The sequence below is a fragment of the Centroberyx affinis genome, unplaced genomic scaffold (assembly GCF_046629955.1).
Source record: "Centroberyx affinis isolate AG114_WGS23_722 - 3 ecotype Tasmania unplaced genomic scaffold, CSIRO-AGI_Caff_v1 ptg000729l_1, whole genome shotgun sequence".
Taxonomy (NCBI): Eukaryota; Metazoa; Chordata; class Actinopteri; order Beryciformes; family Berycidae; genus Centroberyx; species Centroberyx affinis.
The window spans coordinates 150,236-164,285 of record NW_027279344.1 but is presented as its reverse complement, the minus strand read 5'-3'; the positions used below and the strand labels follow the sequence as shown (position 1 = coordinate 164,285).

The following is a 14,050-nucleotide window of genomic DNA, read 5'->3' as shown; positions in this document are numbered from 1 at the left end:
CTATTTCTCACTCTTCCCTTCTGTCTCTCTCTGAGGTGTGAAGGTGATTTGTTGACACTTTGGTCTAAGGGATATTGACCAGAGGCCAACATGGTTGATGGATGACTACTGCTAGGAGTCAATAATGCCTGTGTTAGTGGGACTCCTCATCACTTTTACCATCACCGCTCACACTGACTCCTACAGTACGATACAGTAGAGCTGCACTGTTCCAAGATGAGATAATGCGACAAGAGCTGAGGAACAGAAGCTAGACAAGCCCAACTCTAAGGCTGGAGATGTTCAAATACAAAGTAGGCCTACATCTTGTAACGTTTCAACATATTTGGGTCTTTTTCCAAGGCGTCAATCTGCCAACTAAAGCGAAGAAAAAAGTCATAGTCCATTGTTTTTCTTTGCAAATAATCCATCGATTCATCGACACCTTCCCCTGACGTCAGCAAATGGCCTCTCCTCTCTGCTGCCCAACCAAAATTGTACAGACCACTGCACTTCCAATTACTGATAGAAGTCCACTGCCACTCAATACCCAATGGCTTGGTTTAGGAATTCAGCCTCCGTGAGTGAAGGAAAATTTGCAAGCTTTATTGACCCAAAGGGAGAAAGCCTTGCGCATAATGAGCACTTTAATAACAAAACAACACTGAAGATAGCTGTTATGCAAGCATGGTTATTGCAACACTGAATCATGTCATTTGTGCTGCTCCTTTAATCAGCTATGAGAAAATGATTAAGTAGCAAAGAAGCTACTGTATATATTCAAAGCAATATCTTTAATAATGATGCGTGTGTGCATGTGTAAGCACACACACGAGGCTGCCCCTTTAAAAAGCAAATCTCATTTGAGCCATTTGAATAAAGTCCAAATCATTTCACGGACAAGTCCTGTCTAGGACAATGTGCCCACTGAGCATGTGATTTTTTGCCAGCCTTGTGTTTATGTTAGCTTTAGAAGATAACATATGCAAAGAGAAGAGTCTACCTCTGCCAGAATGCACATCTCGCTGGAAATGGCGTGAAGCTTCCATTTTACTTCCATTAAACAGAGCATTTGACTCTTGCACCCTCCAAAGGGAACAAAACTCCTTCTCAGCATGTAGGTGTCATTTTAAGCACATTAAATAGGGCATTGTATCCTCCCTAGGACACACTTATGATTTCAGAGCAGCGTGAGGGTGTCGTTTTTAACACACTTTAACAGGGCATTTGACCCTGGTCCCCTGCCTTGGAGGCATCTCTCACTGGGACCAGCATGGAGCTGCCATTTGAAGTGGGCTAAGCAAAGTGGTTGACCCTTGTCCCCCTTTATAGGACACTGGTATGACAGGAAACAGTGGGGTAGTGTCATTTTCAGGGACAGGAGGACACACGCTGCGATGAGGAAGATTTAACCCTTTATCCTTCAGGCGGAGGAATGGCGGGAGGAGGAGAGTGAAAAAGAGAGGCACAGACCAAAAGAGAGAGGGAGGCAGAGAGAGTAAAAGAGACAGAGGCAGAGAGCAAGAGAGAGAGAGATACACACCACACTGAGAACAGCATGGGGAGTTTCACTTAAAGGATGAAAACAAGAACAGTGGGACAGGGGGATAGAAAGCAAGAATAAATGTGACATTTCTTAGGGAGTGTTTCTTTGATCTGTAGTTTGGCTGAGCCCAGTGGAGGCCAAGTCTATATGGCGGCTGGGGCTGTGTGCACAAACCTATACCTGCTTGTGAGTGTGTGTGTGCACTGCCATGTGTGTTTATGTGCGCCTGTGTGCGTGAAGAGAACAGGGTATTGCATTATGAAAACTTTTCCCCAGGCGGGAGCTTGAGCTGCAGCGTGTGACGTCCATTCTTGAAAATAGCGATGATATCACTGTGCTCGCTGAATGTATAATGCAGCAGTTAGTTTTAACTTTGAAAAGCTAAAGTATATTCTTTTGGTCAGAGGAATACAATGAAGCCACTGGGGAAAGCTGAATAAAGACTGGCATGGAAAAAATATAGTAAGATAACCATAATGAACATGAAGACTAATCATTCATTGTCAAAAGGCAATATGGATATTGATTGAACCAGTCACTAATATAAAATAGACTTGATAACCCCAACGACTTGCCTACACTCACTCACCCTGAAATGTGAATGTTGCTGCCTGTCTTATAGTGCTGTAGATTTATGACAGTATAGCCTGATGTTTTCTATCATTTGAATGGTAGTATATCATTCTGTTAAACTCTCAATTGGGCCTCAATGGCACAAGGAATAGCAACATCATATCCTGTGTATTGATAAATGAATAGAATCATATTGTCCACATAAAATGGAAAGTTGTCTTTGACCTCACCTGGGGATGGATTCCCCATCTTGCATGGATAATTAGGTTCTTCTATTTCATCCCATTCTGTTATTCTGCTCTGTTCTGCTCTTATTTATTACATGTACTAATGTCAACTTATACCAATACAAAAACAAAAAGCAGTATATTTAGAGGCATCCCCTTTCCCATTAACAGAAATTACGGCAGGCACTTTACTCTGGAGAGAATTTAACGGGCAACAGTTCCCAACTTCCACACCATTCATCACCAAGTTTGAACAAATCCACCACTGTTTATGCTCGTACTTTGTGGTATAGACTGGTCTTTGCTAATAGTGTCTGGTGCAGATTGCTCTTTGCTAATAGTGTATAATGCAGACTAGGACCCAACTGCTTATATTATCGGCGGGTGTTGGGCTTTTAAAGATGTGTTGGTATCGGCTTTTTCCCCCACCGATAAAGCACAGATAAGATCACCACACAAAAGGGGACTTTGGCACAATGTCATATGGAATAGATTTTCTCATTTACTATACACTAGACCTCTGAGGAGAGAAAACAAGTTTAAACAAAAATCCATGAATATAAGTGTGTTTTACAATTCTGGTTGAGAATCTGGTCCAGAGAGGACCATCATTATAATGATGATACTGAGTAACAGTGACACCACAAAAATAAATCTTCACAGATATTACTTTTTTCTGCAGTTATCAGAAAAATAACCATGTGTCTTTGAATGGAAAGAAGACACGTTGTGGAAGATAGTTTTTTGATTTTCACAGATAATTGATCTTTGCATGCAGAGCTTTAAAATGATATATTACATAATAGAGATCAATAGGTAAAATTGTTTGAATTATTAATTATTGAATATATAAAATGCATTTTGATGTCTCCCATAATGTTAAATGAGAACTAGGTTTGTGGTGCTTGGTTACACATTCACGTACATATTCAGACAGTTGTCCCAGTAGTGTGTGGTGCAGACTGTTTCTCTTACCCTCTCCTCCAGCTTGGCCACCTGCTCTCTGTAGAAAGCATCCTGCTTCTTTAGCTCCGCTTCTCTGGCCTCCAGCTGCTTGGCCTAAACACACACACACACACACACACACACACACACACACAAGTATGTGTAAGCACAACACATAAGCATACACACATGCGCACATAAAGGAAGAGGAGAAAAACCATTACTTATGTGCTCAGTGGAGCATTGCCAAATCTGACATACCCGTCTCAAAACAAACACACACACAAACAAACACACACGCAAGAGAAGCCCATAATGAGAGAACTCAGACAAGTGTGTCTAAAAGGAGAGAAACATATGACACATTACAACACAGAACAGAAACAGGCATTCTCCTATTTGTCATACATTAAACTGTGAAATACTGGTGAGGGGAGGGGAAGAGATGGACCTAAAATGGATATACTGGGGAGGAAGATGAGGTTGGAGAAAGAGAAAGGAGCAACCATGAAAGTTATAGGATTTTAAGCTCTCACGTCCTCCGCTACTTCCAAAGGTGTAACCTTGTGAGTTTCTTTATGTCATATTTAATGATGTGTTTGTCTGTGCCTGAAAGCCTGTACACACCGTATGCTTGAGTTTTATATGTAGGCGGAAGCATGTGCTTTTTGCTTTATGTGCAGACAATAAACCTATCTGTGCGTGTGTGTGTGTAAGAGTCCGATCATGCCTTGGCATGTGTGTGCTTCTTTGTCCTCAGATGTTCAATCTTCACCCAAACCATTATCAGGCCAAGAGGATAACATCAGTTCTCAGCACAACAGAACTCCATGGCCAGGCTTATATATTTACCCAGCCTACCTATCTGCACTGTTCTCCCCTCTACTGTGACCTTCACTAAACGTACGGCTGACTCTCTGGGTGATATACAGGAGAGATAAGAGCTGGATGTATCAGCTCCCAGAGGGAAAAACAGCAGACCCATACATCAGGGCTGGGGTCAATTCACTCAAATCAAAATAGAAATTAAAGTTTCAATTCACTCAACAGTGATAGTGCCTTCATTTTCTTGATAGATTGGACATAAAAAACTTTTCAAGGCCAAAGATTTTCCATTTTGGAATTTGTAAGAAAATCTTCTTGTCAGTTTTAATAACATGAATGTGAAGTGAACCCCACCTATGCCCCCGCTATGCACCTACTTGTCAAAGGCCATGGGAGGGAATGAGAGGGGATGGTTAAGGATGGTAACAGGGATAAAGCAGGATGGATAAATCGGTAGAAGGGGGTTTTGTATGTGTTGGCATTGTGTCACTTAAAGGTATGCTTAAGAGACATTTTTCTCTGACATAAAGAACTGGTTGAATCGGAACCTGGTTTGCTCAAATCAAGCAAAACTAGGCTACGATTTGAGGACAATAAGCATTTGTGGTATTCTAAAAAGATAAAAGTGGAGGGAGATGGAAAAACTTAAAACAAGACACTGACTGTTATTCAAAGCTGCATTTTAGGAGCCAACCAAAAGCATTTCGTATTATTGTTCCCTTTTGTTAATAAGTCTACAGAAACTGGTTGAAATTGTCGTCTCATTTATAATTCTACAAAGGAGTAGGAGCAAAATAGTTGGGAGAGGGTCACGTCAAAAATATGGAGCGGTTGAAATACCAAGTGGAAAGAAAAATGGAACAAAAAGGAAATTCACTACCCTATCATGCGGAGAGAGTGAGAGAGAAACCTAGAGCAAAAAAGAAAGAGAGATTTGTTGGAAGGCACAGACTTCCAGACTTACCTTGCGTCCAATCTCCTGAATAAGGGAAGCATTGAAAGAAAACGAGAGAGAGGGAAAGAGAAAGAGTGTAAAGAGGCGCTGATTCATCCATGAACTTCTTCAAAATGACATTTGGAGAGGTTTAGTATTCAGAGGCTAGGGGTGACTGGCTGCCATGCTGTTCTGCTTGAATACTCACACTTCACCCTCAATATCTCCCGAACACTCTCTCACTGGCATATGCACGTACGTGTGCTCATACACACACACACACACCGAATATGTACACAAAATGGAATCCCATACAAACCATTTTGTGTATGCATGTGGTGAGCATGTGCATGCATGCACACTCCCTCTCTCTCACTCACTCTCTCTCACACACACACACACACACACACACACAGAATACCATATTGACTGTATATGCAGCAGTGTGTCCTGTGGGACAACAGCCATGCAGATAGAGCCTTGGAGCCTACTCTTTAATCACTATAGGATGCCAGAGGGGAAAGAGAGAGAGCCGGAAGAAAATACAACTTATGAAAAAATCACATTCCCCCATTCAATCACCACCACCCTGATAACCATCTGTGTTTGGCTACTCAGCGCAGTGCAGGGAGAGCCGCATGCTCCATGCATGGTGATGAGGAGCGGCAAGGAGAGTTACCGAGGGGCAGTCTACGCCTGAGATGAGTGGGGGAAGTTTCAAAGTCAAGGGGATGCTGCAGGTTACACTGGCGTGCACTGCAAGCTAACCCTCTACACACACAACCTACCCACACAGACAAGCACCTGCATACACACACACACACACCATTTTGTCACCTCCAAAGCAGCAGTCAGATATAAAAAAAAAACTGCTGCACTACTTTATCCTTTCCCTGACAACCCTCAGGAAAGCAACACCATGACAAAGTGTGCTGCTGTCTGCCTCTCTGCTGCCCTCAGCACAACCTAACATTAACCAGCCTTATTGTGGCAGTCAGTGCTACTATTGTCTCCATTGAGTCCCATTGTGAGGCAAAAGTGCTATTGTGTGGCCTGTCAGGGTCACACGTCTGCTCATGAAAGTCACTTGCACTTCATGATGGGATTAAATACAACTGAGTAGATGGATGGTAGTGGCTCTAGACACAGCATCATTGCATTGAGTGAATGCACTCTAAAGCATAGTCTAAAAAGTAAGCTTCAAGTACACTAGAAGTAGGACTAATTTGGTCTTTAAATGTGTTATTGATTCCAAGCGTGCAATCAGGGCTGCTGGGATGGATTGGCAAAGTTTGTAAGAGCCCCAACACTGGTGCTGGGCAGACTGGATTAAGCTGGCTGAGGTGCCAAAAAACTGTCTCCCACCAACAGCTCAATTTAAGAAGGAGAGAGTGGGGACGGATGGAGAGATGGAGGGAAACGCAGTGGAAAGGAGTGGCAGGGGGTTGTGTACTGTCACGGGTGTGTCCAAATTCAATGTTACGCTTATAGGTGGCTACCAAAGCCTTCAGCTTGACAGAGAAAGACAAAAGATGCACACAGACGCCGAGACACAAACAACAGCTCAGACGCTGATCTCAAACACACACATCGGTGCACACACGCTCGCACACAAACACACACACACACACACACACACCAGCCGGAGCAGCTGTACTCACAGAGAGCGGGTGGAGAGAGCCGGAGCAGCTGTACTCACAGAGAGCGGGTGGAGAGATAAATGTGCGTTGAAGGCGAGACTAAAGGGGTCATTAAAAGAGGAGAGGTTGTGACAGAAATGTGTACCCAGGGATTTTCTTTTCTCTTCACTTTTGTGTGTGTGCATGTGTCTATATATATGTGTGTGTGTGCGTTTGTGTGTATGTGTTTAATTTCCATAGGAGCAGGTTGTCCCTCCTCTTTTGAGACACACACACACACACACACACACACACACACACACACACACACACACAGACAGACACACACACTATGTCAGGATTACTTCCGACTGATTAACCCCATTGAGCGAGCTTTAAAGATAATCTAATCATACTAAAGGCCAAACAATGGGACAGACTTCACCACTGCCCACACACCTTTTGTTCCCCTAATGAAGAGGCGGTCGCGGGTGGAGGAGGCGAGTTGGAGTGAGGGAGGGGGAGGAAGGGAAAGAGAGGGGGGCAGAATTGGACAAGAAAATGAAAGCGAACTTGAGAGTGGAGAGTAGAGCGAGAGGGGATGAAAGGAAGAGAGGGACAATAAAAGGTGATTTATCATTGGAGGTGTCAGAGTCAAGAGGACGGGACATGTGGCCCGGGCCAAGTGGATCTCTATCACAACTCGAGAGGGAGGGAAGGGGAACAGAGAAAAGGAGGAAAAAGGTAGAGAGAGGAAGAGAGAAGTGTCTGCAGCTGGCTGAGGAGGAAACATGTTTCCATCTTAAAATTCCAGACTTTCTGCAGACATTGATTTCTTAAGTGTAAGTGAAGATCGTGGTCAGTATACGACTGACAATATATATACTGTCAGTATATGACTGACAACTACACTCTATCACTCTTGCTGAAAATCCTTCCTCAACAACAACACAATACAAATTGAAACGACAGAAGGTCTACAACTACATAAAATGTGTACTCATGTGTCTATCAGGACCGAACAACAATATTTTCCAATAGTTTTCCACATTTTATGTGCATATCCAAAACTTTGCAAGACCTGGGAATGATGTAATTCATTACTCTGCCTAATTTTCCCATGCTGCATAAGAGATGGAGGGAACAAAGCACAGAATAGCAGGTGGGGGGTGGAGAGGATGGGGAGGGGTAAGCAGGAAAAGCTCATGAAGCATGGGGGGTAGAAAATGGTGGATGCAACTACATAAAAGATTTTTAAAAAAAAGATAAAAAACAACCAAAAAACAAATAAAGCCAGGGTAAAAATTCACACACTCAAAACAGCACCCTCTCACTGAGTGCCCAAACACTCCACACTCCACCATTCACTACCCCAGGCAACCGCATTAACATCAACAGCAACAAACTTTTGCACCCCCTTTCCTGTATCCATCTCCCCCTGGTCTCTTATTAAGTACAGTAGCACAATGGCTGGGGGAGGCAGGCGGGTTGAGAGTGAGACCCTGGTGGTCAGATTAAACGGATCGTTTAGGCGAGGTGAACGCCTCTGTGAATATCAATTAGCCAGCCGCTGAATAATTAAGGGCAGCCATGTTTTTTAATTAGCCGACTGCCGCAGTTTGAGCTAAGAACGAGGGTGGAGGGTAAGAAGAGGAGGAGAGGAGTGGAGAGGAGGATGGGAGGGGGATAAAACAGGCTGATTTTGCTGCGTCAGGCCCCCCACACACCTTCTTTTCTCTTGCTGATTTGCTCCCTTTCACTCCACTTTCTTTCACACCTGCTTTTTTCCTATAAAGTGTTATTTGACACTTGCTTTTTTTCTTCTGAAACATTCCAAAGGGAAGGAAATAAAAATAACTCCCGCCTGCTGCGTTCAGCGGGCTCACAGCGGTTGCATGTGTGTCTGTGTATGTTGTGTATGTGGGTGCACACATCAGTTTGTGCATGCATTTGTGTGCATGACTGATGTTAAAATAAAGACATTAGCATATAATAATGTGAGCACTCCTGAGAATGTGTCCTGCATCTCTTTTTAAAGATACACTGAACACTTTCAAATGAGCATGAAGAAATTAATTAACTTAGGGAAAACCTACACTACAGTATGTTAATATCAGAACTTCTAACAACAGGCTCTGCAACTCATGTCTTCAGTGAAAAGGAAGGCAATGTGGTATTACTGTGGCACCAAATTGTAACATTGTTTTTGAATTTTGTTATCAAATTACACCAGGTCATATCAGATTATAGCCATGATTAATACTCAATACATTTTTCATTTTACATCTCAATAATGACGACGTCTGTATCATAACATAACGTGCGATGACATATTGTTACAGTGCCTGCCAACTACATGCTATATAAATCACGCTAGATGAAAATAATCTTGCTAGACGCCATGATCGATAGAGCTCAAATCAAATCTCATCACATTAACTAACAGCACCTCATCCATAACCTCGGTCTCTTTTGTCTTCCCCCTGCCACCATCAGCTCAGCCCTGATTCAACCCTGTCACCAGTAGCATCATAATCAATGCTCCCTCACACCAACCCAGTGACTGCAGCAGCACGGCGGGTCAGAGCTGCTCGCCAGGGCCCATCTATCACGGAGCTGTGCGACAGGGCCCTGTGACAAACTAATACTGAAGCCGCAGGCCTGGGGTCCGCCGTGCTCCGACAGGCAGGGAGGGGGTCAAAGGTCGGGCCAATGTGACCGTACTCCGGTGTTAATTGGCACGGCGGAGGTGTAGGTGGCGTGTGGGAGGTGAGAGATGGATGGAGGGGAGGGAGGGAGGGAGGGAGGGAGTGAGGGGTAGAGAAGATGAAAGGGATAGAGAGAGGGAGGGAGAGAGACGGGTCAATGTGTGGATGGAATATGGATGACAAGATAGTTGGGAGGAGTGGGATTGGGTTTTTTTTGACAGCTGTCGGGAGTCATGTCAAATCTGGAGATTGGAGAATATTTTAAGCGGTGGTTCGATAACAAACACACACGCACTTTCCTCAACCACACACTCACACAAAGTTTCCATACACACAGTCTCTATACAGCATGCGCACACAGTCAAGCGCGGACAAACACACACAGAGACTCAAAACTCTCTGTCTCAGACACACATACACACCTCAAAACTTTGTTTCAGACAAGCACACACACACACACACACGATCCTCCCACTTATCTTGGTACATCCTATAACTGCCTCTAAAACCATTACACAATGCTATCCACCACTATCTTTAAAAGCTATCATTGGCAGATCAAATCTAAGTGATGGAGTGTAAAATGATATCACCCAACACAGACCTTACTGGCAGCAGTATTACGCATTGCCCTTAGAGTCACTAATAAAACATAGGTCCTGGTAGCAATAGCACTAAAACTCCATTGGAAACCATTCACTTTGGCTGGTTAATTAGCATCATGGGGTTTTACTGAGAGGCAGTAACAGTTAGGTTCATGGCTGGCTATTAGTCTCCACGGGAGGTGGTAGGGTTATAGGCGATTTAATGATGTCAGATATACTGTGGTCAGTTAATGGGCTTAACCTTGACTGATCGCACTAAAGGACAAACACACTAGTCACACACACACACACACACACACACAGGCCTGGGAACTAAGTGCATTCTCATCCCTCACACTCCTACAACAGGTTCAGCGTTAACATTTTTTTTCCACTTTCCCGGTCGGGCCAGGAGATAAGAGTTCTACTTGCACCACTGGCCTAGAAGGCAAAAATTAAACTAACCGGTTTAAACTAATCTGAGTATTTTACTAATATGTGTATGATATTACAATCTATGTATTCGTTTTTAATTATTGAAATTACTAAAAATAAACACAAAAAGTAAATAATTGATTGATTGTGAATAAATTTGCTAAAGCATAAGTTGGCCCGTATTCATAGGTGAACCCTTACTCAATTAACTGCCCATAGCCCTACTAGCTCCCATGGAGACTAACCAGTTACAAAAACACAAGCTTTTCTGTAAATGTAACCAGAAGCAACATGGAAAAAACTAAACAAAAACCAGAGGGGAAATCAACAAGGCCAGCAAGTCTCTCCATTCATTCATCTTGCCAATACATTTATCAAACCTGATGAGGAGTTGTCAGCTAGCCGCTTTGCCAACATACAGGCTACTGTAGGTGCTGTCGGCTCTCGTCTCAAGGAATCAAGTTTGTGTTTGTTGTAACTGTCAGTGCTTTTAAAAATGAGCCAGCTCAATCTGCTTTACTTGGAAACTGACAATATATGGTACAAATTACGGGTTTGATTCAGCATTTTCAACCCAAGGAAACTTTGAAAGACAGCCTTTTTCTTTTCGCTTTGTACTGTAATTTTAGCTTCCATGCAAGTCTCTGACTAACTGAGGAGGCGACACGTCCAATCTGATTTTAAGACAAAAAAAAATGAGATGGGCCAATAGCATAGCAGAGGGGCAAAGGTAACATTTATCACCGGGTGAGAAAGAAACTGGGCCACCGGCTGACCTATCCACTAGCCCAAGGCAACATCTTAGTGGGCCCGGGCCATCAGGAAATCCTTATGATCAGTCCCTGTGCCAGAATACTCATGCAGGTGTGACACTGTTTAGATACACACATCTATACATTTGGCAACTTTGGTCACTGACTCGTTTACATCTCTTTTACACACAAATGAATGTGGCATTGAACATCATCTTGGAACTGGAAGAAAGAGACATGAGAGCCACAGGCTGCAGACCGCGGGACTGTCCCATGGGATCTCTTAGGGCAGTGAGTAATGATAGGACGACCTGCTGGGTCAGAGGGCTGACCTGCCCAGGACAGGGACCAAGGGGCAAGGGGAGTAGGTGGTGTATGTGTGGGTGTGTGAATGTTTGTGTGTGTGTGTGTGTGTGCATATGTATGTTAGCTACTCGTTGTTTAAGGGCACATTAATATGAAGTGTCCTTGTGGAGTCTGTAGCTCATTGACTGTGAACAGAGGTCAACAGAGGGCTTGATCTGAACCAGCTGGCCTTGATGATGGTAGGAGAGGGAGGGGGAGAAAGAGAGAGAGACACCAAGGCCATTAGTGTCTGCTGTATGTACCTGACACATGAAAGATCAATACACCAACCCACACATTTACCATCTCTTTAAGATATTGCAAACATAAGCGGAATCATTTACACCCATTGTTAGGCAACCACATAATCTTAATTCACTCTCTATCGAAAGGAGTGTGCTCACAGTGGCATAGCTGATGAAAAGATTACCAGCTTTACTGTAGGGATGTGTTCAGGATAAAAAAAAACGCAGGGAATAATATGGGAAAGGTCAGGAAAAAAAGGATTCTCCAGTAGAATCCAGTGGTGAGTCGTGTGCTCACATGGCCTGAAATCCTGGTAAAAACATGAAAAATCACTTCCCTTTCTACTCCCAGACACTCCAAGCCTCTCGGCCTTTGTTGGAGACACCAGCACCGCCGCTCTTCTGCCAGCTCCTTCTCTGAGGGACAACAACAACATCTGCTGGCTCAGAGATTGATTAATTGGCTGATCAGGCGCCCGCGGTGTAAACTGATTGATTGATCATCTTGGGGTGGGAGCTGCCTTTATCTAGAGCCCTGGGGAGAGAACCTCTGGAGGTCCCCAGTCATCTGTCATGTCCAACACACAAGGGGAAGGAGGAGGACAGATGAGGAGCTGCGGGTTCATTACCTAGACACGGGGGGGCACGCACGGAGGAAGACTCAGCCAAGAGATGGGATTAGGGGGCATGCCGAGAGAACAATGGGAACATGGGGACAAAGTGGAGGATGAAAGGAAGAGGGATAAGATATTCTGGTGCTTGTACAGATAGAGAGACAGTGACAGAGTTAGGCATACAAAGCAGAGGAAGAAACTCCTATATGGTATGGATGGAGGAGTGTGGCCAACAAAGAACAATGGCAGCATGGGGAGAAAATAATGGAGGACGAAAACCAGTACAGTAGGAGACGTAATTCATCAAGGCAGATGCATAGAGAAGAGGAACCATCTTTCAAATACTCTTAACGAAGACAAGATATACTCCCAGAGAGAGAGACACATAAAGTAGCAGTAATATCCCTAACTGGGATGTATATTTTCAGTTGTTATATTTTCAGGATTCAGGATTTATTTTGGACATACAACCTCCATTCTTTTCTAATGGGTGATTATTGGGTTCCTCTTATTTTTGTATTCCTGATCACATCCCGAAGGTGGCGGGTGAAAACAAGTGTGGAGAATGCCTAGTACGCATTCAGACAGACACATAAAGTAGAGGTGGAAAATTCCTTCACTTGACTGCAAAGGACACAGCGAATGACCTGAGAGAGGAGCGAGGCACATTGCCTTTGGACGAGAGAAGTCCCTGGGGAGGAAAGTGAATGAGAGAGAGAGAGGGAAAGAGAGTTGGTGGAGGAGAGGGAAGGGGGGGAAACAACCCAGAAAGAAGGTGAAAGGAGTGTAGAGGGGAAGACAATAGGCAGAGACAGGGAAAGACGTACGGGGAAAAAAGGGATGGCCTCAGGATGTGCCGGTGACATTGGACCTCATGGACTCCAGCTCCATATGTCTGACCTCCTAAGGTGTGTGTGTGTGTGTGTGTGTGTGTGTGTGTGTGTGTGTGTCGGGAGTGTGTGGAAGCGAATCCCTGCATACCTGGGTCAGTATTAAATGTGTGTAAGCGAGTCCCTGCGTCCTTGTGTGTGTGTGTGTGTATGTTCAGAGTGTGTGAGTGAATCCCTTCATACATATGGCTCGGTGCATACGTTCATGTGTGTGTCTGCACGCACATGTGTGTGTGCCCATGTTGTGCGTTAATGCATATTCATTCCCTCCAGCAATGGGGGGTCCGCCCAGGCCTGATGAAGCTGGGAGGTGGTCTCCGTTCGCCTTTGGCTTCTGTCCATCAAGCACACATCGGCCGGCTCAGGGTCACCTCCAATCCACTGACCTCTTCAGCAGAATATATGCCTCTCTCTATACATGCCTCTTTCTCCTCATTCCTCCACTCCCTCCTTACCTACTGTTAACTGCTCATCACTGCTGCCACCACACACACACACACACACACACACACACACACACAGACACACACGCACACACACGCGCGCGCGCACACACACTAACAGACAGATAGACGTTTTTTGTCTAACAACAGTGCAATGCTTTACCTATTCTTCTCGGGTTCTTTATCTTTGTTCAAAGTTTACACTAATCTTTTTTCTAATTAAGTGTTAAGTGTTGTTTTGGATTCGTTTGTTTCCTAATTGGACTTTGTAACCTTGTTTTGAAAAGTGCTTTTTGAATCGATATCTCTATCTCTCTTCTCTGCTCTTTCCACATGCCACAATTTATTCCCCCATCCTTTTTTCTCTCTGTCTTCCCCCACTTCTT

At 44.1% G+C, this 14,050-nt stretch overlaps 1 protein-coding gene across 4 annotated transcripts in view; it reads right to left on the bottom strand.

Annotated features, from left to right (window-relative positions):
• chchd3a (coiled-coil-helix-coiled-coil-helix domain containing 3a) overlaps positions 1-14,050 on the bottom strand; it is an 83,083-nt gene that overhangs the window by 26,823 nt on the left and 42,210 nt on the right. For all 4 annotated transcript variants that reach the window (XM_071519740.1, XM_071519742.1, XM_071519744.1 and 1 more), the window contains one exon: positions 3,301-3,384. In XM_071519740.1, coding sequence (XP_071375841.1) covers positions 3,301-3,384 — 84 coding nt within the window. The remainder of the gene's footprint in view (positions 1-3,300; positions 3,385-14,050) is intronic.